The sequence below is a fragment of the Trachemys scripta genome, chromosome 10, assembly GCF_013100865.1.
Source record: "Trachemys scripta elegans isolate TJP31775 chromosome 10, CAS_Tse_1.0, whole genome shotgun sequence".
Classification (NCBI taxonomy): domain Eukaryota; kingdom Metazoa; phylum Chordata; order Testudines; family Emydidae; genus Trachemys; species Trachemys scripta.
In genome coordinates, this window is record NC_048307.1 from 13,224,014 (window position 1) to 13,247,011 (window position 22,998).

A 22,998-nucleotide genomic window follows, 5' to 3' on the forward strand; every position below is an offset into this window, starting at 1 on the left:
GAGATTCATGGCTCTTCTCCAATGCAAGCAACTTTCTTTTATAGCCTATGGGATAAGGAACCTTTCGCATTGTGTAGGTATGGATAAAATGATTCAGTAAAATAAAATTCATATTCAGCTGCTTTTAAAGAAGATTATGGCAGATTAGCCAACTAATCTACAGTGAATCCCTTCTTCAGTGATTTCAAAATGTAAACAAATCCAGCCACTTGTCTTTTGTGTATAAATATTTACCATGGATTATATTAAGATTAATGTTAGGTGATGTTTGCAACAGTGGTTTTACTTTGTGACATGCGACACTTGGTAATATAAAACCTACTAAAGGAAAAATGTCTTCAAGAAAGCATTTAATTTAAGCAGATGGGCTGTACAGTTATAACACAGCATGTTAACAGTTTGAAATAGGCAGTTACTATTACCTAAAACGGAGGGAAGCTGCTTACTTGGTATAGAGTACAATTGACTGGGATTATTAAAATGCATTTGTAAAATCTGCACTAGACCATAGGTTTAAATTCATTTTAGCGAATGATGACATAACTACCAGCAGCGCGGGTAATATGGAGCATGTATACATATAGAGTATGATTTTCAAAAACTCTAAGCATTGAACTAACTGCTCCCACAGAAATCAATGGAAATTTTACTACAAATTTTATAGGATCAGTTGAACAAAGGCTCTGTGCTTTTAAAAAATCCCACTCGTAATCTATAAAATGCTTCAATAAATAACAGCAACAAAAATGACCAAATTACCTTTCTCTCAGAACTTTACAGTTCAGTTTTTTCCCTAATCAGGCTACTGGAACAAGACATCTAAGACCTTTTTATTAAGGGGGAGGTTCATTATGAGAAACTGATGAGTTCTACTAATTGATCTTACCTTTGTAAATTAATACAATTCTAGCAATCTACCAAAACTTGACTGGTTTTTGCCTTGGAGACCATGGGCATCATTCATACGTTATGACTTCCAGGCCGCTCATCAGATCTGAGCCCTTATTAAACATCTGGAGCAAACTACTTTACAATTAATATATGGCATTACCTTTAACCCTTATAAGTCTATGGGAGTTAAATCTAACTGGTCATACATTCAGAAGGGCCACAGACATACAGCAGACCATTGCTAATCTTCACAGACCAATGAAATTCTGATACTGGGCTGGAGTATAGGTCGTTTGGATGATGTCATAGCCAGTGTGGGAGCAGCAAGACACCTCCTGGCCCCTTTCTCTTTCATTCATTAATGTACTGAAACAGATCAAGGACATTTATACTTGGCTGGCGTTGTGCCTGCTCCTCCCCCGCTGCAGCACACATTAGTCCACAAACCTCTCCAATATACCAATAATCAGTACAAGTCAGTGAGGCTCCACGTTCTATGGTTGTAGATCAGACTTGAGCTTTAGATGCAAATCATGCCTGTGAAAGCAGGATGTGGCTATCATGAAGGCAGGATTGAGCCTTAGGGCTGGAACACCAGCGATAACAGTAGCTTCACATTTTGTAAGCGGATAAATATGATTTTGGTCTGTTCAAAGTCATTTTCTGCAGGTACTGGTCCCTCAACTGAGTGGCACCTGTGAAAGAGAAATCCATAAAGAGTTGGGTGTAATGTGAAAGCTGAAAATGTTTAATATTTCAGGACTTTCACATTACTTTCCAGGACTTTCAGCAGGACTGTGAACCTGAGCCATTCATTGGCAAGACTATTTTTCCTATGAGAGCAGAAAATGCGGAAATCTTTGTAGACTAGTGGTGCATTTTCCTGCAGATGTGGGATTTTCACTGACTCACCGGCTGTATAGAGAACTCTTTAGTGTATGAGATAAAAGACCCTGTAGCTGACCCCTAAGAGAACTGCATATGCCAGTAACTCTACTGTATGAAAGCTCCTGTGTATGCTGTATTCCAAATACAAAATTTAATTGGAGAGGGAGGCAAAAAATCCCTGTGTGAATATCGTGCAGCTCTCTGGAGCAGGGAGTGAAAGGTCAACAAGTACAATTCTCTTGCTGTGACACGTGCTCTGGTGCCAAATCTCATTTAATCTGCAGACCTTGTGCAGTGAGGGGGAAGAGCTGGAAGGGGAGTGAGGTTATGTGCAGTAGGTGTCAGGAGCAGAGCTTACACTTCAGAAAACAAGGCACAAGATGCAGTTTCTGAAGGAGCAGAGCCTAAAAGCCAGTGCTTCATAACCTTTGGCAGCAGCATCACAGCATGCCTACACCGTGGTGTTTAGAGGAGTGTCTGACACTGATCAGGTGTGGGCCTTTCATCATGGTGGCTTTGTCTGAGGAGGACCAGGTAGGCCCACGGAGCAGTACCACTTCTACTGTTACTTCCCAAAGAGTGAGGCGGGGCTCGTGAAGCTTTGGGTTGTGTCTCGGAGGATTTTGTGTCTATTACGCTATCAGTGGAGCATCTAGTTACAATGAAAACAGCTGTTAGGAACCTAGGAAAAGAGAAACCACCTTTCCATATGGAAGCCAGCCCCTTCCCACCCATAGCATAATGAGCACCATTTCATACTCTTATTGAAGCGACAATCTGTTTAAAATAAGAGATTTCTAGAGTCTTCTCAGACACATTCTTTTGCTAAATGACTTCTGATATGGTTTCTGTTCTCTTTGTTAGATTACGTTATAGGAATCTTGGTTGGAGAAACAATGATTCATATTTAGATCATCCATCCACCATCTGATATGGGTTGTCATCCAAAGGTAAAGGAGGAAATGATATTGTTATTCTCTGTTGTGTTAATGCTGGGAACTTGAAATGCTTGGTGATTTATCATCACAATCAAATTACTATACGCAAAAAAGAAAAAGGGTTGGGTTTTGTAGCAGCCGTAGTTATCAGAAGACGAACATTTGAATGGTTGGCAATTTATTATTTAATTTATACAATGTAATGTTTATATTTGCAGTAATGCCCAAAGATGTCAAGCTGGGGCCCCAGTGTGGTAGGGTCTGTACAAACACATAAGAAAACATGGCCTCCACCAAGGCTTATGATAATTATTTGATGATAACAGTGCATTATGGACCCAAGCATGTACAGTTTGCTTTACCAACAAATAGTTTATCATTACATGTTTGTTGCCCAGCCTAAAATGACCATGTGTTTCTTCCATGCTGGAAAATGAGGCTTATGCTCCCACTGGCTTCAGTGGGAGTTTTGCCTGAGAAAGAGTTGCAGGATCAGGCCCTTTGATTTTAACAGACAGAAAAAAATCTGTCTCCTCCCCATTTTTGCCTCTGGTCTAATATTCTGAAAGGCTGTCTGCATCTGTAGAATCTAAATCAGACATAGGGGTAGTGGGGGTCTCAGAAACCTCCTTGGCAAGACTAAATGGAGCATTGCCCTTTGATGTGGTTTATTGCATCCCCTGTCTCGAGAGATGAACCTTTTTGGGGGATGGGGGGTGGGAGGAAAATCCTACTTCCAGCATGAGTAACTGTTACCCAAGCAAATGCTGGCTAGAGTGCCAATTACATGGTACATAGTCTTATTTCAGAAGGCTCTACAAAGCCAAAGTATTGAAAGCCTTCTGTATTGTAATTTTGGAAAGTGTGATATTCTCTTACAGTGGGAAATTTGGGGCGTGATTTTCAAAAGCACTCACAGTTGGCCTAATTCGGCCCTTGCTGAAGTCAATAGCATGACTTTCACTGACTTCAGTGAGAGCAGAGTTAGGCTCTGAAAATCCTGCCTTTAACTTTTCCCCATTATTTCCTCATACAATGAACAAAATAGCTCAATAGGTTGTCCCCCCCCCCCAGCTCTGCTCATACGTTTTGACTATTCATAAAAAGAGAGAACCAACCCGCTCTCTGTTTTCCCAAATGCTGGAATTGATGTGGGATGTTGCTGACCATTTAGTTTGTATTTGTTTACATCACGAGTAACTCAGAGTCACAATGGTTTACTGTAGAGCAGGGGTCGGCAACCTTTCAGAAGTGGGGTGCCGAGTCTTCATTTATTCACTCTAATTTAAGATTTCGCGTGCCAGTCATACATTTGCACGTTTTTAGAAGTTCTCTTTCTATAAGTCTATAATATATAAGTAAACTATTGTTGTATGTCAAGTTAATAAGGTTTTAAAAATGTTTAAGAAGCTTCATTTAAAATTAAATTAAAATGCAGAGCCCCCCCGGACTGGTGGCCAGGCCCCGGGCAGTGTGAGCGCCACTGAAAATCAGCTCGTGTGCCATAGATTGCCTACCCCTGCTGTCATGTATAGGAATTGGATAGTATCTCTTTAAGTAGTTCAGGAGCCCTTTTGCATGCCATCCTGTCTCTATAGCTGAAGCCACCAGAACCCAACAGAATAGCAGCGTTTATAAGTAGCTGGTCATGTATGTTTGTCTATAGGCAGTAAACACAGTTATTTGGAACTCAACAGTGTTGGCTTATTCTTAATGTTGTGTAGGGAATAAAGACCCAGCAATTGGCAATGAGGATGAGATACTACCCAATTCCTTATACAGTACAATTACAGACTTGTAAGGATATCACACGGGGTAAAGCAACAATATTCAGGATAAAAATTAAACCAAGGAAAACTTGCCCAGCTAACGAGAAGATCGCCAGAGAGCCCTTTTGGCCAGTGCTAGCAGTTCCGTCGTTATATAACTCAGTGTGTGTTAAAGATTTATTGTCCTTATCCCACCTTATTGCCAAGCTGAAAGTTTCAATTATCTTTTTATGTCTGGCCTTTCCCTAATATGCAATGTTACATTGTTGCTCCTCTTTCTGCAGAGACAGAAAGGGCCTTGTTTTTCAATCATTACACGCACACACTGAACAGCTAGGGGAAGATAACAGAGCATATGTGGCCTGCCTTGATGATTTTAAAGGTTACCAGTCGACCTCTATCTCATCACCTTACCCCCGTCAATCTAGTTAATGGCTCTATCCTTAGCTCTTCAGAAATGTATCCAGCTTCCTCTGCAATGGACTCATGATTTTATTGCTGACCTTAGCAGTTAATTCCCTTATTTCATTCATCTTGAGTTTCAAGCTAATCTGTACCCCATCTTGACTCTATAGGGCCAAATTCAGCCTTGGTGTAATTCCCCTGATTTTGAGGCAGTTACACCAGCAGTGAATTTTAGTCCATGATTTCTGCTTTTTTAATCCATTAGGATCTCAAACAGCATACTGGCATCAAGCGATTCTTTTCAAGAACTCAAATTCCTCCAAGACTTTCCCTTAAGCCAGTGGTTTTCAACCTTTTTTCATTGGAAGACCCCTAAAAAATGTCAAATGGAGGTGCAGACCCCTTTGGAAATTCAATGTGTGGTCTCCTGACCCCTACCATAGATGTCTTAGGCTGAAAACTGAACAGAATTCAACTATAAATGTTCCATGGGCTTGGCACGGCATTTGATGCAGCATAAAAAAGAGCATTAAACTGTGGGTTTCTATGGTAACAACAACACTTCCAGGTTGTGACCTGTAGGTGGGGATATTCACATACTTTTGATTGATCAGAAAAACGGTATGCCTTTTCTGGGATCTGACCCTTTATTTGGTGGACCTCTTAGACCTAGCCTGTGGACCTCCAAGGGTCCATGGACCACAGGTTGAAAACCACTAACTTAGGGCTTTTGTCCCCAATACTGTGTATACAGATCATAGGCTAATAAATTAATGGAGATATCCTATCTTCTAGAACTGGAAGGGACCTTGAAAGGTCATTGAGTCCAGTCCAGTCCAGCCCTCTGCCTTCACTAGCAGGACCAAGTACTGATTTTGCCCCAGATCCCTAAGTGGCCCCCTCAAAGACTGAACTCACAACCCTGGGTTTAGCAGGCCAATGTTCAAACCACTGAGCTATCCCTCCCCCCCGAATCACCGCACAGAACTCACCCTGTCATTTAAAGAGCTAGTCAAATTCTTTTCGTCCATTTCTTTTTCAGTACAAAATACCTTATTGACCAAATAGAAATTTTTGTGAAAAAAGGTCCACTTTGGGCAAAAATATTCTGAGTTGTCATCAAAAAATTGAAAACTGATGGAGTGGGTGGGGCTTGTGCTCTGACTCCGCCCATGTCCCTACACACCAGTGAGCACAACAGAGCAGCTGAAAGAGAGGGAAGTAATCTCTGCAAGGGATAAGGTTGATTCAGATTCCTTCCCCCTGGAGTAAGGGAAGAACCTTACACAGGACTTGTGACAAAGTCCTGACTGAGCCCTATGAGAGTCACATGAATTAACCTCTGATAGAGCAGGCGAGGTGGAATGCTGTAAGCAGCATTGCATCAACCCGTGGTAGCCAAAAGCCTTTGCCTTTTTAACGTTAAAAACATTGCACCCAATGACTTGCTCTGCTGAGTGGTGCACAGGTAATGTCATTTCTTTCTACTGAACAGTGTGTGCCTCAAGCTGCTGTTAAACTCATTTTTTAAATATAGCATTTTTGATTATTTCCTATTCACTTGATATGTTACCAAAAGAGATCCAGTCTTCCCCTGTTTTAGCATCTGCTAAAACCCTCGGACCAATCTCCTCCTATAACAAAAAGTATGTGGAATTGGCTACAAAAGAAAAATTCCTCTTCTGACAACACTTAAAAAAACAACAAAACGCCTTTTTTGCTTAAAAAAAGAAAAAGCACGTAAAGAACTCTGTTCAACTGCGGCTGTCCAGCGGGCTCCATCCTAAATGAGATCTGCAGTGTCCCTTTAACCATTGCTTTCCCAGGCCTTATTTTAATTGATTAATCCTCCAAAAATAGCTGCAGAAAGAGGAAGCTATGGGAAGGCTGGTGACAGCAATACACACGACATAATTGATTTTGATCTTTCAGAAAGTCTTGCCTGGAGCCTGCAGCTGAAAGTCTGAGCTTTAAGGATTCAGGGTAGGACATGGAAATGATAAAATACATGGTTTAAAATAGAAAACTGAGCAATGGAGATCAGTTAACAGTGTGTCCGCCTGTGTGGGGGGAGGGTGGGAAATAGGGGTCAGTAGGAAAGCCTTTTCCTCTTTTTTATTCTGAATAAATGACCCACAGAAAAAGAGAGAGCGCACGCAGGTAAACTAGCTGAACTTGCAAATGCTGATGGCACTAAATCAAAATAGAGGCAAATGCAAATTTATATCCATGCTTATAAACACATATAATGGCAGTCATATATGCAAACCAGAGAGAGAGAGAGAGAGAGATTGTAATGGGTTATACTGGCCCTTTAAGCCCAGAAGGGTAAATCTCAGGGGCCAGGCTACCCCATTCCAGGCGTTTTGCAGCAGACAGAGACTCAGGAACCGACAGAGGCAGATGCTGGGAGAGAGGAAGCAGTCCCAGGGTAACAGCTGGTGTCTGGAAAACCCCATGCTAGTGTTCTCTTCGGAGTCTGGGACCAGGAGTCTTGTGGTATAAGGTGGGGTAAGGTTCCTTTTCTCAGCCAGTCAGGAAAGTTCTGGGAAAGATGGTCTCATATAATGTGCCTCCCTCAGAATGGGGAGAGGCTGCTTTCCAGCTAATCTCTCCCTGGCCAGAGAGAATGAGACTGAATTGTTTTGACTCTGCTGCAAGCAGTGGAGGAGTGTCAGGAAAACGGTGCCCAACACTGATGCCTAGGGAGAGGAGAACATTTTGTTGTGAAGGTTTTTTCCAAGTTTCATTTCTCAGCGTGGCTTTGTAGCCAGTGTGGATGGAAGCAGTTGAAAGGGCCAGCTCTGGCTCTCAGCGTGATACATAGCGATAAACCAAACACAACTCCTAATGGTAAAAAAACATAGTCTGACGCAGACCATTATCCCATTATGTACAGCATGAAAAGACTGAAAGGACATACAAAGGCATTGTAAATGCCTTGTGTGGTGCATGCACCGCGGGGCTATTAACATTCATGGGATCTGTGTGGGCATCAAGAGAGGGCACTCCTGAATGAGGGCAAAGGAGATGAAATGGAACTGACACGGGAGGTCTGTAGGCTCCTGAAGAGAGCAGCCTAAAACTATCCAATTAAACAACCTGTCTGACTCGGTGGCTCCTTTGGGAGTTTCGTCCCCGCGAGGATCACTGGAAATGACCCTTAGCTGGGTGACAGAGCACCTGTGCGACTCTCTAGCAAGTCCTCCAGATGACTCCGGGAGCAGGGTTTGGCCTGGTGAACTCACACTCCAGCCCTCCTCATCATGAGGGAAGGGCGCTGTGAAATGCAGCCTTTATAGGGGGGAAGAGAGATAAGGGGAAAATGGGGATCAGAAGATTCAGTGGACATGACGTATCCCCTCAGAGGTGAAAATGTTGGAAACTGACAAAAGCCAAGGAACCTCTGAAGTAAAATACTGAAAATCCCCCTTAATCTGCTCTGTTGCACCTAAATCCTGCAGGGAGAGATTTCAAATGCCACCCTTACCGTACAGCTTAGACAAAATAGAATAATAACGGGACAAAATTCAGCATCAAGGCTGAATGGCTTGTCTTGTATTCACTTACATTAGATCCTTAGTAGCATGTAATGCTGCCTCATCTTGTGTACATTCATCTTCCTTCTTAATCTGCAGCTAGATTAAAAAATAATTATAAAAACTCTGCTGTGAAAGTGAATTGGCCACAATAAATTGACATTTTGGATCTATTACAGCCTCTTGTGTCATGTGCCCAGGACTAGAGTCTGATCGCACACTGGGTTTATGCTACTATAACTCCGCTGACTTCAATGGGATTATTTCTTATTTAGGATCTGTTACAAAACCTATTGAAATCAATGGAAAGACCCTCCCAGACATCAACTGATCCAGGATCAGACCTTTAAACCAGCATAAGTGGGATCAGAATTAGGTCTTTGGTGTATGCAGTTACAATCCTTATGAGAATTAGCTATTCTAAAAATGGCTGAGAAAGTTAACTTTGAAAAAAAAAAATGAAGTGTATTCCCTGTGGAAGCTGGCAGCCTGACAGCACTGGAAACTGACATTCCCTAACCACGGAGCAGTGAAAGTATGGCGAGTGCCACTCTGAGCCCATTCTAATCCTGTTCTGGGGAGACCACCTGGAGTGCCGAGAAGGTAATTTGTGCCTTCATGCCTCTTTAGTCCTGGGCCTCTCTGCCAAAGGTGTTATGTTATGGGGGTGTTTTTTCTGATGTGAACATATGTATGCTAGAAATTGGACTGAGACCCCATAGGTCACCGAAGATCAAAGCTGAATTTTGAAGCAGTGACACAGAAGTAAAAGCCTCCTGATCTCATTACCTGTCCCTCGAGCCATCTGGTCTCCCATCTCAGCCATTTCACTTCTTTTCCAAATGCCAAAAATGATTAGCCCCCATTATGAAATAAGGGCTTTTCAAATGGAATTTACAGCCACTTTTGAGCTCTCTGAGCCCAAAATAAAGAATTGCAAGATGCGATAGAGAGAGTTAGTCATAGCAAAAGGTTTTTCTGATGACATTTAGGGTGAATGAATGACTCTGGGACTTAGAGGGAGGAACAGAAACTGAATTCCAGACGGTTGGGAAAGCAGAAATGAAATAGCAAACTCCTACTGTAGGGCGGGACCAGGAATCCAAGATATGGGGAACATGGAAGTTGGGGAATGTGCGGTTATGAGGTCAGAAAGCTGGGCTGGAGAGAGCTTCTTCCGCTCCGGGTCTTCGGTGGTAATTTGGCAGCGGGTCCTTCACTCACTCCGGGACCCGCCGCCGAAGACCCCAGGCCCCCTGAATTCTTTGGGTGGCCCTGATAGCTGAGCAGAGATTTGGGAATGAAAAGCAAGGAAGGCAAGTGAGGCGGCACAAAGGATTATAGATGTAGGGAGAGGAGGAAGGAAGGGAATGGAAAGAAAGAAACAGAATGGATACAGAGTAGAAAAGAAGAAATGGGAGACATAGACTGTGTTATAAACAGGAGTGTAGTTAGCGATTTGAAATGCATGCACACAGTGGCTGGTGTGTTGCCTATAACCTTGCAAGCTACAGCAGCCATTATACATCACACAATCATTAACGCAACAGATGCCATCAAAGATACCTAGCAGGGTGTTAATATAATGCCTGATGAAGAAACCACCTGCCAGTTTGGCATGGTGTCCCAGGAAAGATACACAAGTCCTAGTGATTTTGCATTATTTAATAAAGCATCTATTGCTCTCTCAACACATGTGTCATTCCCATTTACCTTAATGGGAATTATACACATCAAAGGTGAAACAGAGACATAAGCCCAAAATCTCGACCAACAGGCAAAACTCCATTGCACCCATTTACACCAGCAGAGAATCTGACCCCTAAATATTCTATTCTATTCTATGTAGAGTATTGAGAGGATTTCTGTCTTTATAGATCCTAGACACCAAGGGCTTCTTGATCACACAGGTGTAAACCTGGAGTAACTGCAGTGAGTGATGTCAATGGAATTATACTGGTGGGAGAGGAGAATTGGCTCCTACATGTTTGCTACAGAATGGGATTTTATGGAGAAAAGAACAGTTTGCTGTCTTCTTTTTATACTGAAAACATCATAGCAATAAAACTGAAGTGTATCATTATTCATTATTTAATACTGAGAAGTGCTGCAGCCCCTTACAGACATGCAGGAGAAAGTATCCCAAGGAGCTAAAGGTTGCATAAGCAACTTGCAATCCAGCCCCTGGAAGAGCTAGCATGCAGGTGTGTTTTGCCAGAGGCAGAGCATGGACTGAGACTCACAATTCACTCCCTCTTTCCCCCTTGCTCCATGAGAAGTAAGTTGTACCAGTTCCTTTCTGGGTTTACTTCCCCCTTTGCACTGGCTTAGATGTGCTGGCTAGCATGTTGGGGATGGAGAAGACTCTGCCCACTTTGCACATATCTGCACAGTATGGCAACAATCCCCTGACAGCTACTCTCCCTGCCATGTTACAGGTAGCCTGTGCAGGGTCTTAAGGGACTTTTATATCCCTTTACTTCTCTGCATGGGCCCATAGCCAGAGATGCAAAGCAGAGATTTAGGGAGAGACTTATGTTATCTTCTGACCTTCTTCTTTTAACCCTTGCTTCTTTGCTCATGTTTTTATTTTAACACAAGGTAACTGTAGCATCTTACTAGCCTTCCCCCATCCATCTCCTCCCTTGGCCTTATTCCCTCAAACCTTGCAGAGCCATCCCTGTGCTTTGCCTCCTCCCAGTTTCATGGAAGAATTCAGTCATGTGGATAACAGAATTATTTATCATCCGCTCCCTTTCCAGGATAACTTGCTGCTTATGGAAAGCACTCAGGAGCACGAGAGATCACACTACAGTTAAACACAGACAGAGCTTAACGGGTCATATCCTCCCATCGACTTTTACACCGCTCTCCTCATTGATTTCCAACAGGGAAGGAATTCAGCAGGCAGATCGATGGCAGGATCTATTAGTCAAATGTCACCCATTTAAAGGTGAACAAATGCTGAATTCTACAAAGCCAAGGGAGGATGCTGGGGGTGGCTCATCTTTTGCAGAAAAATAGGAAATCCATTTTTCGTGCAGATCCGAATAGAGAATGTATCCTTTCTGATATCTGACCCTTCAGCTATGCTGCTTCGTCGGCTGATTTATAAATAGGTAACACAGGCCACAAGACCAAAGAAACAAGGATCGAGACAACCACATGTGACATAGTTGAAATGGTTTGAATGTTTTGTGCTTCTTTACAAGTTTGTTAACAGCACTTTGTGATATGGCAATCCTAACACTCCCCGGAATATCCATTCAAGTTTTCGCTATGAAAAACAGAAGTGTGTGGAGTCAAGGGTCTGGAATGGGGCCCTTGACAGTGAATAGGAATTAGGCTCCTAAGTGCCTGCCTTTTGAAAATGAGATTTTAGGCTCCTAAATCCATTAGGTGTTACAATGCTGAGTGCCGCAATGCCTAAATGCATGTTAACATTTGAGCCTACATGGCTCTTTGTATTTCAGATTACCAGCTTGTCAAGTGGATATAAAGGAGCAGTGCTGGATTCAGAAAGTGCTTCGAGTATGATACTAGACAGGGGCAAAGTATTCTTATTCTTATTGAGTTGTGTGACTCAGCAGTTCTTACGCAGAATGCCCCATTGAATTCAGTGCCGAAGAACTGACGGCACATGGGCCATTGTTATTATTTATTGTGTTGTGTGTCTGTAGTTTGGACTGAAATGGGCAGTGTTATCATTACCCACAATGTAATAATTTGAGAGCTCACAACAGCTAGAAAGATGGATTAAGAGAAGATTACCTTCAGAAGAACTTTGTTGTTGGCCCCAATCCAGCAAAGTATTTGAGCACATACTTCATTTTAAGCAGAGGGATTCCAATGGGGATACTCCTTTAAGTAGAGTTAAACGTGTGCTGTTTTGCAGGATTGGGAACTTGGGGCTAGATCTTCAGCCACAGCTAATTGATTTACTCCAGCTGAGAATCAGGCCCCCAGGCTTTAAGAAAAAGCCAAAATATGCTTCCAAAAAGGAGCTGTGTAGTAGTAAGATGCACAGCAGTGTTGTCATTGTATCCTTTGAATTACTGTCTCCCCCATCTCTGCATGTTGCCTTAGGATCAGTGGATCAAAGGGCCAGAGATCCAACTATGGAATTTCACAGTCACGACAAACATCTCCAACTCACCACAAATTAGCCACTTCCACGAAAATGCTCATTGTCCCTGTTAATTTGGTGTCTGTGGACCTGATCCTGCAAGCCCTTACGTGTGCAGTCCCTCCTTCAGTGGGGCTATCCACGTATGGATGGTGTAGCTCTGCTGAGTTACAGGGTAGCATGGATGCAGGAGAGTAAGAATTTAGGCTTGCAGCTTTAGCTTTTCAGGCAAGAACTGTCCTGCTGTTTTTATATGGTGCCTAGCACAATGGACCTGAGCTGGGTCAGGTGCTACCAAAATACAAATAATAAGAAATAATATTGCAATGTTATGGTAGATAGCAGGGCTGAGTCACATCCTGGATTCAAATCAAAATGAGAATGATGGTGTTTCCCACTGACTTTGCACTGGTATAAATGACGACACAAGGAGCACAACTATGGAGGATCAGGCCCCAGGGAGTAAGATATATTTACATCCTATAACTATATTTTATACCTTAAACTGTGTTGGCACTCTTACAGGTATTCAGCTAAATGCGCTAACTATCAATGACAAAACACAGCGCACTTTTAATAGATCTCTCCAGTAGGCATGTTAGTTTGACTTGCTGTCATTCCATTGTTCTGTGGAGAAGGGGAGTAGGGAACAGCTTAATATACCACTAAAATAGTGTGCTGCTATGCAAACAACTTGGTTTAATGCCAAACAATGTATCTCACTATCCAGTCTGGCAACCCAGCCACTTCATACACTCAGTCCTGAAGGTGAACTTTGTGTCACTCAGTAGTGATTCCTATCCACCAGGATCCTTTATCCTTGTCTCTAGAGTGGAAATATTATTTGCATATTATACAAATCCTGCCCATAGATTTCTATGTAACAAGGGTTTGATCCTGTTCCCATGGAGGTCAATGACAAAATGCCCATTAATTTCAATGGCACAAGATCAGGCTCTGAATGCAGATACCATCCCATTAGAAAAGACACTAGTCCATCTCCATAAACACTTTGACTTAAAATACAGGCACCGGAACAGATTGTACAGACCAGAGGGTCTCTGTACATTCATTGGATAGATCATGTGAAAATTCAGTGGACTCCACCTTACTGTAAAAAGCAACAGAGGGTCCTGTGGCACCTTTGAGACTAACAGAAGTATTGGGAGCATAAGCTTTCGTGGGTAAGAACCTCACTTCTTCAGATGCAAGTCTCAAAGGTGCCACAGGACCCTCTGTTGCTTTTTACAGATTCAGAATAACACGGCTACCCCTCTGATACTTTCCACCTTACTGATCACTTTTTCTTTCCAAAGCATTTCAATTGATCTGCATGTGTGATTTTTCGAAGTACCTGTCTCCCATGAAAGTATCTGGAATGCTGTGCAAAATAATAATAAACACAGAGCTCAGTCCAGAACAAATAGGCCAACAGAAGAGCCCAAAAGTAAGAGCTGAAAAGGGCGGCATGAATTCCATAGATGTTACAACTGGATGAGGGCAAAAACCGTCCTTGTTTGCTCTCTTCAGTTCTTGTGTGGTCCCTTGTCACAGGCCACATTTTAAAAGGGGTGACCTTCCACACTGTGCACTTGTAATTTTTTTACCCATAAACCTGCTGCAGACCTTGAGCCTGTCTCTATGTGACTACAGGAACAAATCAGGCAGTCAACAGTACCGGTAGGTAGGATGATTTGCGCATGTAATTTATTTATGCAGTGTCAAAGCTACAGGAGCAAATTTTGAAGAACCAAACAATGAGCCCCTGGAGAGGGAGGACAGGCCTCAGGCCATCTTAAAACATAGGCCAAAAAAATGAGTGTTCAAAGACTGACTTCTTTCTCCTTTTAAGAAGTGGATGAGCTGCCTTTTAAATGCACTCCTTATTTAAAGCCATTTGCCTCTGTCGCTTTCCGGATTGTGCTTTTTAGACTGTCCATGGCTTTTATAAATGTTTGGGATTGTTGCTGAAAGACCTGGGATCCTATTCTCTGAGACTGCTCTTTATGGTCTATTTCTGGAGCCATGATGCTTTCTGCTCTAAGTAATTTTGCATCTGCTTTGTGACAGAGCCTTTGTTACAGAATGTGCCCCGTAAATTTCAGCGTTGGTGTCCTTCCGCCTTCAGTAAAACAAATAGGCCATCCAAAGAAGAACAAACAAAACAGGTGACTAATGTTTTTATTATTTTTTTTAGCATGATTAAGAAGCAGACAAATCCCCAAACTGAAATCAATTTGTACATTAATCTGGGAGGTTTGGCAGGATTAACTTTCACATTTGATTACAAAAATGTAAACTTGTTTTAGATACTTAAAATTCATTCATTAATGTTTGTCAGGCACTCGGATACCAGAGCAATGAGGTTCCACAGAAATGCCTATGAATAAATCAAATCATTAGAGTGGCTGCAGCCAGTTGGTTGGTGGCCATTTTAAAATTGTCCTTAGTCCCACCTGCTGCCTCCAGCCCTTCCTTTAGTTCTCTCTGGCTAACTTGTCGGAACCCAGAGGTGCCTTCCCTCCCACTCCTCCCCACTGCAGCTTCTTCCTGCTCTCTCCCAATGCTCTGAGACCACTTCCCTCCCAATTCCCGTCACAGCCCCTTGGCCTCTCTCATCACGAACTAAGTCAGGGCACACTTTGTAAAAACATGATTTGGTTTCATTATACCAGTTGACCTAGCCCTGTTTATACTAACTTAGCCTGCACTGGTTTAAAATGGTATTTGAACTGGGTACAGCAAAGATGATTTGGGCCACAGTATGAAAAAAACTTTATGTGCAGTTCAGGACTCCACTGTGCTAGGTGCTGTACAAATACAGAACAAAAAGATCGTGTCTGCCCCCAAAAGTTTATAAATTAAGTAAAAATATAATTCAGAACTCTTGTGTCTTCTGAAGTATGGAGAGTCGCTGTTGTCCATAAAAGCCAAAAAAGTGTCCTACTTAATTCAATGGCGTCTTATAATTTGCACTAATCCTCATTCACACCCATTAAAACTCCTACATCATCCCTCCCTACATATAAATGGATATAGATATGACATAAAAATATAGCAATCCACCTCTGGTACACTTTTGTATAATAGACTTACATGGACAATACCACTGAACGCTCTACTGCATTGTATATTATTTTTGTGTGATATTTTCCATATAAAAGTGTCCTGGCCTGTTAGTAAGAATTCTTAAACAGAACATAGGGATTTTCATACAGAAGGCTACTTAGATACAGAATTTCCTTCATAAGCATAGAAATAACTTTGCAGAGAGGAATAAAACTGCATGCAGAAGTTTCTGCAAGCTAGGCTCTGATCGTTGGACTCTTTTGGCTCTGATATATTTTGCCCCATTATCAAATATTTGCTACGAACCATATAAACAGCCAACTGTAAATTGCTTCTAGAGGAAGGATGCCCATCTGATCACAATGATAGATTTAAAAAAGATGCAGATGCAGGAAATTTTTCATGAAACGACGCATACAAGAAATACGAAAGACTTCTTATCACTAGATAACAGCTAAAATTACTTCTGAAGTTTTTTTTACTAAAGGTTCAACTTTTTAAGGAGTTACCACTGAATATCCAGCCAATTATGTTTCCAGATAAACATTAGCCAATGAACTAATGAGGGGGTGGAATAATTGCTCAATGAGATTTGCATTGTTAGACTCTTCGCAACCTTTTAGGGACATCGTTGTTATTATTACTATGACAACACTGACCACAGGTTTGATTTTAACCCCCACAAATGATTAGAAGAAATTAAACAGTTTAAAATGAAGTCATCACTTTTCTGCTTGTGTGATGTCACCCTCCCAACCAGGGATGGTAACCCACAATCCACCCTGCACAACTCCATATCTGCATCACTCTGCTGATTATACATCCATCCATCTGTGTGTGCTGCAAGGTGGCACTTGATTCGTCCCTTAGCACTAGACATTTGGAAATGGTTGCACCCCGGCTCATGGTTTTTCATCTCCAGAAAGAGCCCCCCTTTAAGTGCTTCCAAATCTTTCAAGGCTTTGTGGGTTTTTTTTTTTTTTGGTCCTGAAGACCACCCAGTGGGTCTATAGGACACGCACTTGAAAGGCCACTTCTGTTTTGGTGGCAACTCCTATGCAATTGCAAAGTGCCCATTAAAGCACAGGTTGTTTCCTAGAAGCATGCCCAAGCCAGTAGCATGCAAAGCCCTTCAGGGGTTCTAGAAAACATTCCCTTTTGAAATGCTGCAGGAAACGCCGAGATGAAAGGATAAGTCTCCTGGCTGTGCAGTTACAGTCTATTGTCTTCCATGAAGGATAGTTATCACTCCTCAGTTGTGTTATTGCAGTTAATCCACTTAAAGGCTATTGGATTTGCAGATGAGCTGAATTCTTTGCTCCTGCTATTAAGATGCTTTGTGGAAACGAGAAAGGGCTGTTATTTCAATCACAATGAGTTCAGGGAGATGTCAGGGTGCAGCCGACACCTTGTGCCGTTTGCAGCGGGGAAAGGGGGGTATTTTCTTTGCCCCCCTTCCCCCCCAGGAGGAGGCTAGAAACGCCTTTGACTTGAGCACTCCGAGAAAGCGCCCAAATCCCAGGCCAATTATTAATTGTTAACGAGTTCGCTCAATCCGGAGCGTAATTTGAACACTTGCACAAGGCGATCGGTTGTGTAAACTGTGGCCAAGGAACCCTGCCCTGCAGCTCCATGGCATAAAACGCGGAAAGGAGGGGCTGAATCAATAGGGTACAGGTTTAATATGTAACAGAGTCAGCCCTTGAATAAGGGGCAGGGCACAAAACTGCTGCTGCGCGTTGACTTTGAACCTTTCCACTGGAGAGAGCTGCTCAAAGTCAAGCCACCCTGCGCGCTCCGCCAGGGCCTGACCCCCGACCAGACAGACACACACCCACGGCGCAACAAGCGGCGGCTCCAGCCCGTGGCAGTCTCCCGGCTACTGCACGGGGGCCCCAGCTTCCTATCCACCGCCTGCCTTTTGCAGGGGGGATTTGGGAGTGAGGCGGGCAGAGGGTTGGTGTGTGTGTGAGGGGGGGAGAACATGTGCCCACCCCAGTGATCGTCCTCACCCTCCCCACGCGATCACGAGCGCCTGGACTGCAGCAGACCTGGAAGAGCGCGCGGCTCCTGGGGAGGGAACCTTGCACTTCATACGTGTGCAAAGAAAAGGGGGGTGGGTGGGAGGGGAAAGGTGCCGCAGGCGTAGGGTGGAGACAACGGAGAAGTTCTGGCTGTAGTGTGGGGGGGACCCCAACCACTGCTCCCCTCCCTGAGGCAGACACAATCACCCCCAGAGCTTTTGCAAGCGCTTCCCTCTGAGCTCGGCATCCTCAGAGCAGCAGGCCAATATTCTTTCCACACCCAAAATATTTGCAAGGTGGGGAAGTGGACCATGTCAGTACCCATTAATAATCTCCTCCTTGCCCACTTGTGTGGGAGACACTCGGCTCGCTCTGTTGTCTCCTTGGCGTGGCGATTGCGCCGTCGGAGACCCGACCCTCCCCAGACAGCCCTGGGGTTTTTGGAGGTGGGGAGGGAGTGTACCGGGGGGGGGGGTTGCTGAATAATGGCGATTTTCCTTTGCCTTATAAGCGAGACAAGGTGGATGATTTTAAGGTTGCAGCCTAGATCTGCGCAGAAGCTTTCTCAGCCCTTCCCTGTGCATTGGAGCTGCTGGCTCATCCCTCCCTCCCAGTGCCGCAGAGGTGACAGGGTTTGGGCTGGCAGCGGGAGGGGGCACATAGCCCCCTCCCCCGGTTTTGCAGGGTCTCTTTCCCCGGTGCGGGGCTCAGCTGCCAGGTGGCTTTGCAGCGTGCGTGGTTGGAGACTGCAGCAGGAAGCCCCCAGCCCCTCCCACTACTTGTTGTTTGCTGCCTGGAGTACTCGGGGGGAGGGAGGCGCATGGGGGTGGGAGGGTGCCTGTGGTATATTCTCCTCCTCGGGATTATTTCACACTCCAGACAGCTCAAGAACCCACCCTGGGAGTTCCGATTCCTCGCTCCGATCGGCCGAGCCGGTGCCGGGCCCCCGGGGATTTAAACCTGGCTTTTCTCCCGTGCAAAGTGGGGAAGAAACTGCACCAGGCAGCCTGTGATCTTGCAATATTGCTCCGGTTTATCTTTTTTTAACCTCACCCCAGCCGGGGGGGGAGGGGAAAGCGGGGGGAGGCATTTTTCAGCAAGAGAAACAGTTCGATCCCTATAAATAAAGATCCATTGACAAGGAGAAAAAGAAAGGGGGGGCCAGAGTAGGCCTGGATGAGGGGGGGGCGATCTTGCAATAAATAAATAATTAAAGGAACCTGCTGCTGCTGCTGGGGTTCGCCTCCTGCCGGGGAAGGGAGGCGGGTTTGAAGCGCTCCCGCACGTCTGGAGGGGGGCGAGCTTGTCTCAGACAGGTGATGGGCGTTTCGGCTGCGCTCCGGATTGACTCCTTGGGTTTCACTTTGGTCTGATCTAAGCAAATATGCAGAAGTACCGGCTGATCTAGTCCTAAAGCCAAGAGGAGCGCGCGAGAGAGCAGCAGAAGCGGAGCTCCTCTAGCAAAGGGAACATACAAACCCCCCCACCACACCTCAACGTGGACGAAGAGCCGCACGCCTCACCCGTGTCTTTCCCCGAGGGATGGTACTGAATTCTCCAGCCACAGGAGCCGGGCTGAAGCTCCGACACAGCACCCTTGCCTTTGATTCGTGCCCCAAGTGTATTAGAACGCGATGAGGACCTGGGCTTGCATTTTGCTGATAGGTTTTTGCTACCTTCCCTTCGCGTTTCCCGAGGTAGGTGAGACTGGCTTCTTGCATTGTTAATGCCTAGTGCTCAACCGCGGCGGGGGGTTGGAAAGAGTGTTTAGAAGGTCGTTTGGGAGGGGGGGGAAAGCGCCTCTTTTAACCTGGGAGATCGTTTGTTAGTGTCCTCCAGGGCATCTCTCAGTCTTGCTGCCGGTGGAAGCGATTCACCACTGTTGCTAGAATTTTGCAAAGGCAAAAACAAGTTGCCATGTAGCGTGCAAATGGGTGAACAGAATGACCGTGCATTTTGTTCCAGGGCTGTTTGTTGGCTGCATGCTTTTGGGGAAAAAATAAAGACATACCCTCCCCTGTTACAGTTTTCTACACCCATCGGAACGCCAACAGCTTTGGGATTATTTGCAAAGAAATCCGTGCTCGGACCTGTTGTTGCATGGCAAGGAGAAGGGATTATAGCGCGGTTTCCTGCTAACGAGAAACTAGAATGAAACCGCTAATAAAACGACCGAGGAGCAGTTACTATATTGGGTTCATATACACGCACGATCTGTGTTTAAGACCGAAATCATTTAAAACCTCCTCTCCCCTCTTCAGAGCTGAAGTTGTTCTTATGCGGCCAAAAATGTAAAAATAAATTTTCCTGTACCTATTTATTTGGAGTCCAACCAGGGAAAAGTGGGTTCTAGTCTGACCTAAACCCATTTGTATATTCCTACCGTGTGGTCAGTAGATTCCTATGGAGCGAGATCTAAGAGAAACATGATTTTCTATCTCTCTGGGGATTATTACAGGTGGCCATTTGTAGGGAAAGATTTGAGGGAATTTGTAAGGACAATTGAAACCCCACTTTGCCTCTCGCTAGCGGGACGAGGCACATGCTCACCCCCAAAGCATCGTGCCTGGGGGGTTATTATTATTATTATAAGTTTCATTTTCGTTTATACCTACAGCGTGGGTACTTGTAGGCTCGCCTTCGGTCTAGGATACATGATTTCTCTCTGCTTCCCGACAGACGTTAGGGAAAGGTGCTGACGCCCTGGGTTGGGGCGAGCTTATCAACAGCTTGAAAACTTTGTTTTATCCCCTTCCTGTAAGTTTCTGGGGGATTTAAGGATCTCTCCACCTGGCAGAAACTTTAAACCAGATCAAAGATGAAAGTGTTAAACAATTGCTCAGGGGTTTGGGTTTCAGAGTCGTGGCGCATTTCAACTTGATCTCTTCTGCTGGTGATAGCTCTATGAAATCATAAACACCTCTAGTCACCCTCTCTCTCCCCCGGCCTATGCACAACCGCGGGGCTATCAAGGGGCGGCGAACGCAAACCAAACACTGTGGAGGGGAGATTTTAAATGTCTAATCGAAACACGTCCAGCAAAACCTTCCAACGCAAGGCGATGCCTAAAATGAGTTACTTGAAAATGTTAAGCAAGGAGCCTGTTTCATAGAATTTCACGCGCAAAACCCCATTCCACTTGCGTAGTGGGGAGCAGGGTAGAATGAGCTCAGAGCTTTCAGGGGTGTCTGTTGGCACACAGCCTGCAGTGCTGATGTACTCGGAGGTGATCCTGGAGCAGGCGGGGGAAGCAATGATTCGGTGTTTTGTCTGTTTGAAGGAAGCTGAAATCCCCCAGGAGCTAATCGAGAGACTGGCTCACAGCGAAATCCACAGCATCCGCGATTTGCAGCGCCTCCTGGAGATTGATTCCGTAGGTAAATTATTCTCTTTCCTTCCTTCCCTTTTTATTCCACTGTTCAGAGGGGTGGCACCTGGGCCCACAGATCAGCACGTGTCTGTTTGTGGGGATGGCTTTAAAGAGACGGTTTCTGAATATTCCATTCACTCGTTTCCAGCGCTGGGTGGGCCGACAGACCTAGCCCAAAGATCAGAATCCAAAGCAGGGAAACCAGAGGATGATGAGGACTCAGGCGTTTCTCCCCAATCCCAGCAAGGTTCTTAGAAAAGTCCAAGAACAGTTACCCCAGGCAAGGATCTATTTCCAAAACAGGCTTATTTTGCATTTAAAAATGAAACCATCAAAAGGGAGCAGACACCAAATAAACTTGGTGCACATATTTCTCGGTATATAATATTGATTTGGTGACCTTTGTACTGTCAGACCTCTTTATCAGCAAAAAAGAATTTCCATAATATTTATTGTTGTTATTCCACTGCACCGTTATCTTTAAACTACTGTGTGAGAGTCATTTAAAATATTTGCAACAATATTTATGAATGAAGTAATGTCTCTCCAAGATCTGGGGCTTATTGGAAGGAAAATAAACTGTCCATACTGATTTTAAACAGGAACCTTCCTATGGAGCTTACAGACACTCATTCAGAAGAGAATAGCAGGAGGTTATTTTCTGCACCATTAGGCTTGTGAGACTGTACAATTCACTAATGTTCTACTCTGGAACAAATCATTGCAGTATTGAATCAAATCTCAGAATCATTGCATTATTGAGTCAGAATCGTTACATTTCAGTTGATACACTTAGCTGTTGGTGGTTTCTTCAGTTAGTTTGTGAAAGAATAAAACAAACAGATGCATCCCCCACGTACCAAGGGTTTACCTCTACCTTTCTAAAAGCACAAACAAAAAGTCAATGAGCTGTTGTTTGCATTGGTATCGGAAGATCTCCATTTAAACCATATGGGATGCATTCTGGTAAAATATAGACTAGGCTCAATCCCCTTCATTCAATGTGGCAACATCTTTTTAAATGTTAACGTAATCGTCTTTTTTTTTTTAAAGTGAAGTAATAGTGAACAGAAATGCACCAGAAACATAGTTTACAGACACGGCTTTCCTTTTTCATGATGCTGAGTGGTAACTGGTGTCCCATTAAACTGAAGTTTCAAATACTCATCTCATTCACGCTGCTTTGCCATAATGGCTTATTACTAATACCTTTAAAAACATTCTTTCTTCAAAAACCCTCTGATCCAGCTTGATTCTGGATTGGGCTGAAATTTTTAGAGACAGAAGTTCTGCTCTGCTAGTATTTATGTCATTGGGATTAAAGAAGCTTTCACAATAGGGACAAAATAAGGAATCCATATGTCCCCACCTAAAATTGTGCGTTATGCCATTCAAGTGCATAAGGACCTAATCCTTATCCCTTTGGAGTCAGTGAATATTTTAGCTCCTGTGGGAGATGCCTGAGCACTTGGGAATTTGAACAGATTTTTTTTATTTCCTGTGCCTTTGAGTCAATATTTGGTAGATACAAGACTATATTATTTTAAAATATGTCAGTGTATGGAGCAGATCAAAGGAACTTATTCCAGGCTATAATTACTTACCTAATTGCAAATATCAAGCAGAAACAGTACTGAAAAATTAAGAAGTTAACCATAAGTTGTTATTTCATTTTGCTGTTTTACTGCAAAGCATCCATCAGAAAGCACCAGAGAAACAGGAAATATAAATATTTTAATATTTGAACATGAAACATTAATATTTAGGGCATGAATTTATAAAAATCCCTATTAAGGATCCAGTCCTGCACCTTTATTTTTACTTATGTGAGTAGTCTTTATCCAAGCATTAAACTCTATTCTGACTAATGGTTTCAGGACTGGGCCTTGATGGAGGTAGATAGCCATTTACAATCTTAGTTTATGCTTAAACACATCACTGGGCCCAATACTGAAGTCTTTACTTGATTGAGTAATCCT

General features: G+C 43.7%; 1 protein-coding gene and 1 long non-coding RNA gene across 8 annotated transcripts in view; both read left to right on the top strand.

Annotated features, from left to right (window-relative positions):
• The first annotated feature begins 2,079 nt into the window (after nucleotides 1–2,079).
• Nucleotides 2,080–17,723, top strand: LOC117884514. Its single transcript, XR_004647573.1, has 3 exons — nucleotides 2,080–2,313; nucleotides 2,644–2,729; nucleotides 14,627–17,723. It is a non-coding gene; the product is annotated as an uncharacterized LOC117884514 (long non-coding RNA).
• A 1,103-nt stretch (nucleotides 17,724–18,826) lies between these two features.
• The window catches only part of PDGFA (platelet derived growth factor subunit A), a 28,763-nt gene continuing 24,591 nt past the window's right edge, over nucleotides 18,827–22,998 (top strand). For 4 of the 7 annotated variants that reach the window (XR_004647349.1, XR_004647350.1, XM_034783076.1 and 1 more), the window contains exons 1-2: nucleotides 18,828–19,346; nucleotides 20,930–21,026. Coding sequence is in view for 4 of the 7 variants with exons in the window: in XM_034783076.1 (XP_034638967.1) it covers nucleotides 19,284–19,346; nucleotides 20,930–21,026 (160 nt within the window). In the remaining 3 variants the exon portion in view is untranslated. Of the gene's footprint in view, nucleotides 19,347–20,929; nucleotides 21,027–22,998 lie in introns of all 7 variants that reach the window. The other 3 variants (XR_004647348.1, XM_034783074.1, XM_034783075.1) reach the window with 1 other exon arrangement.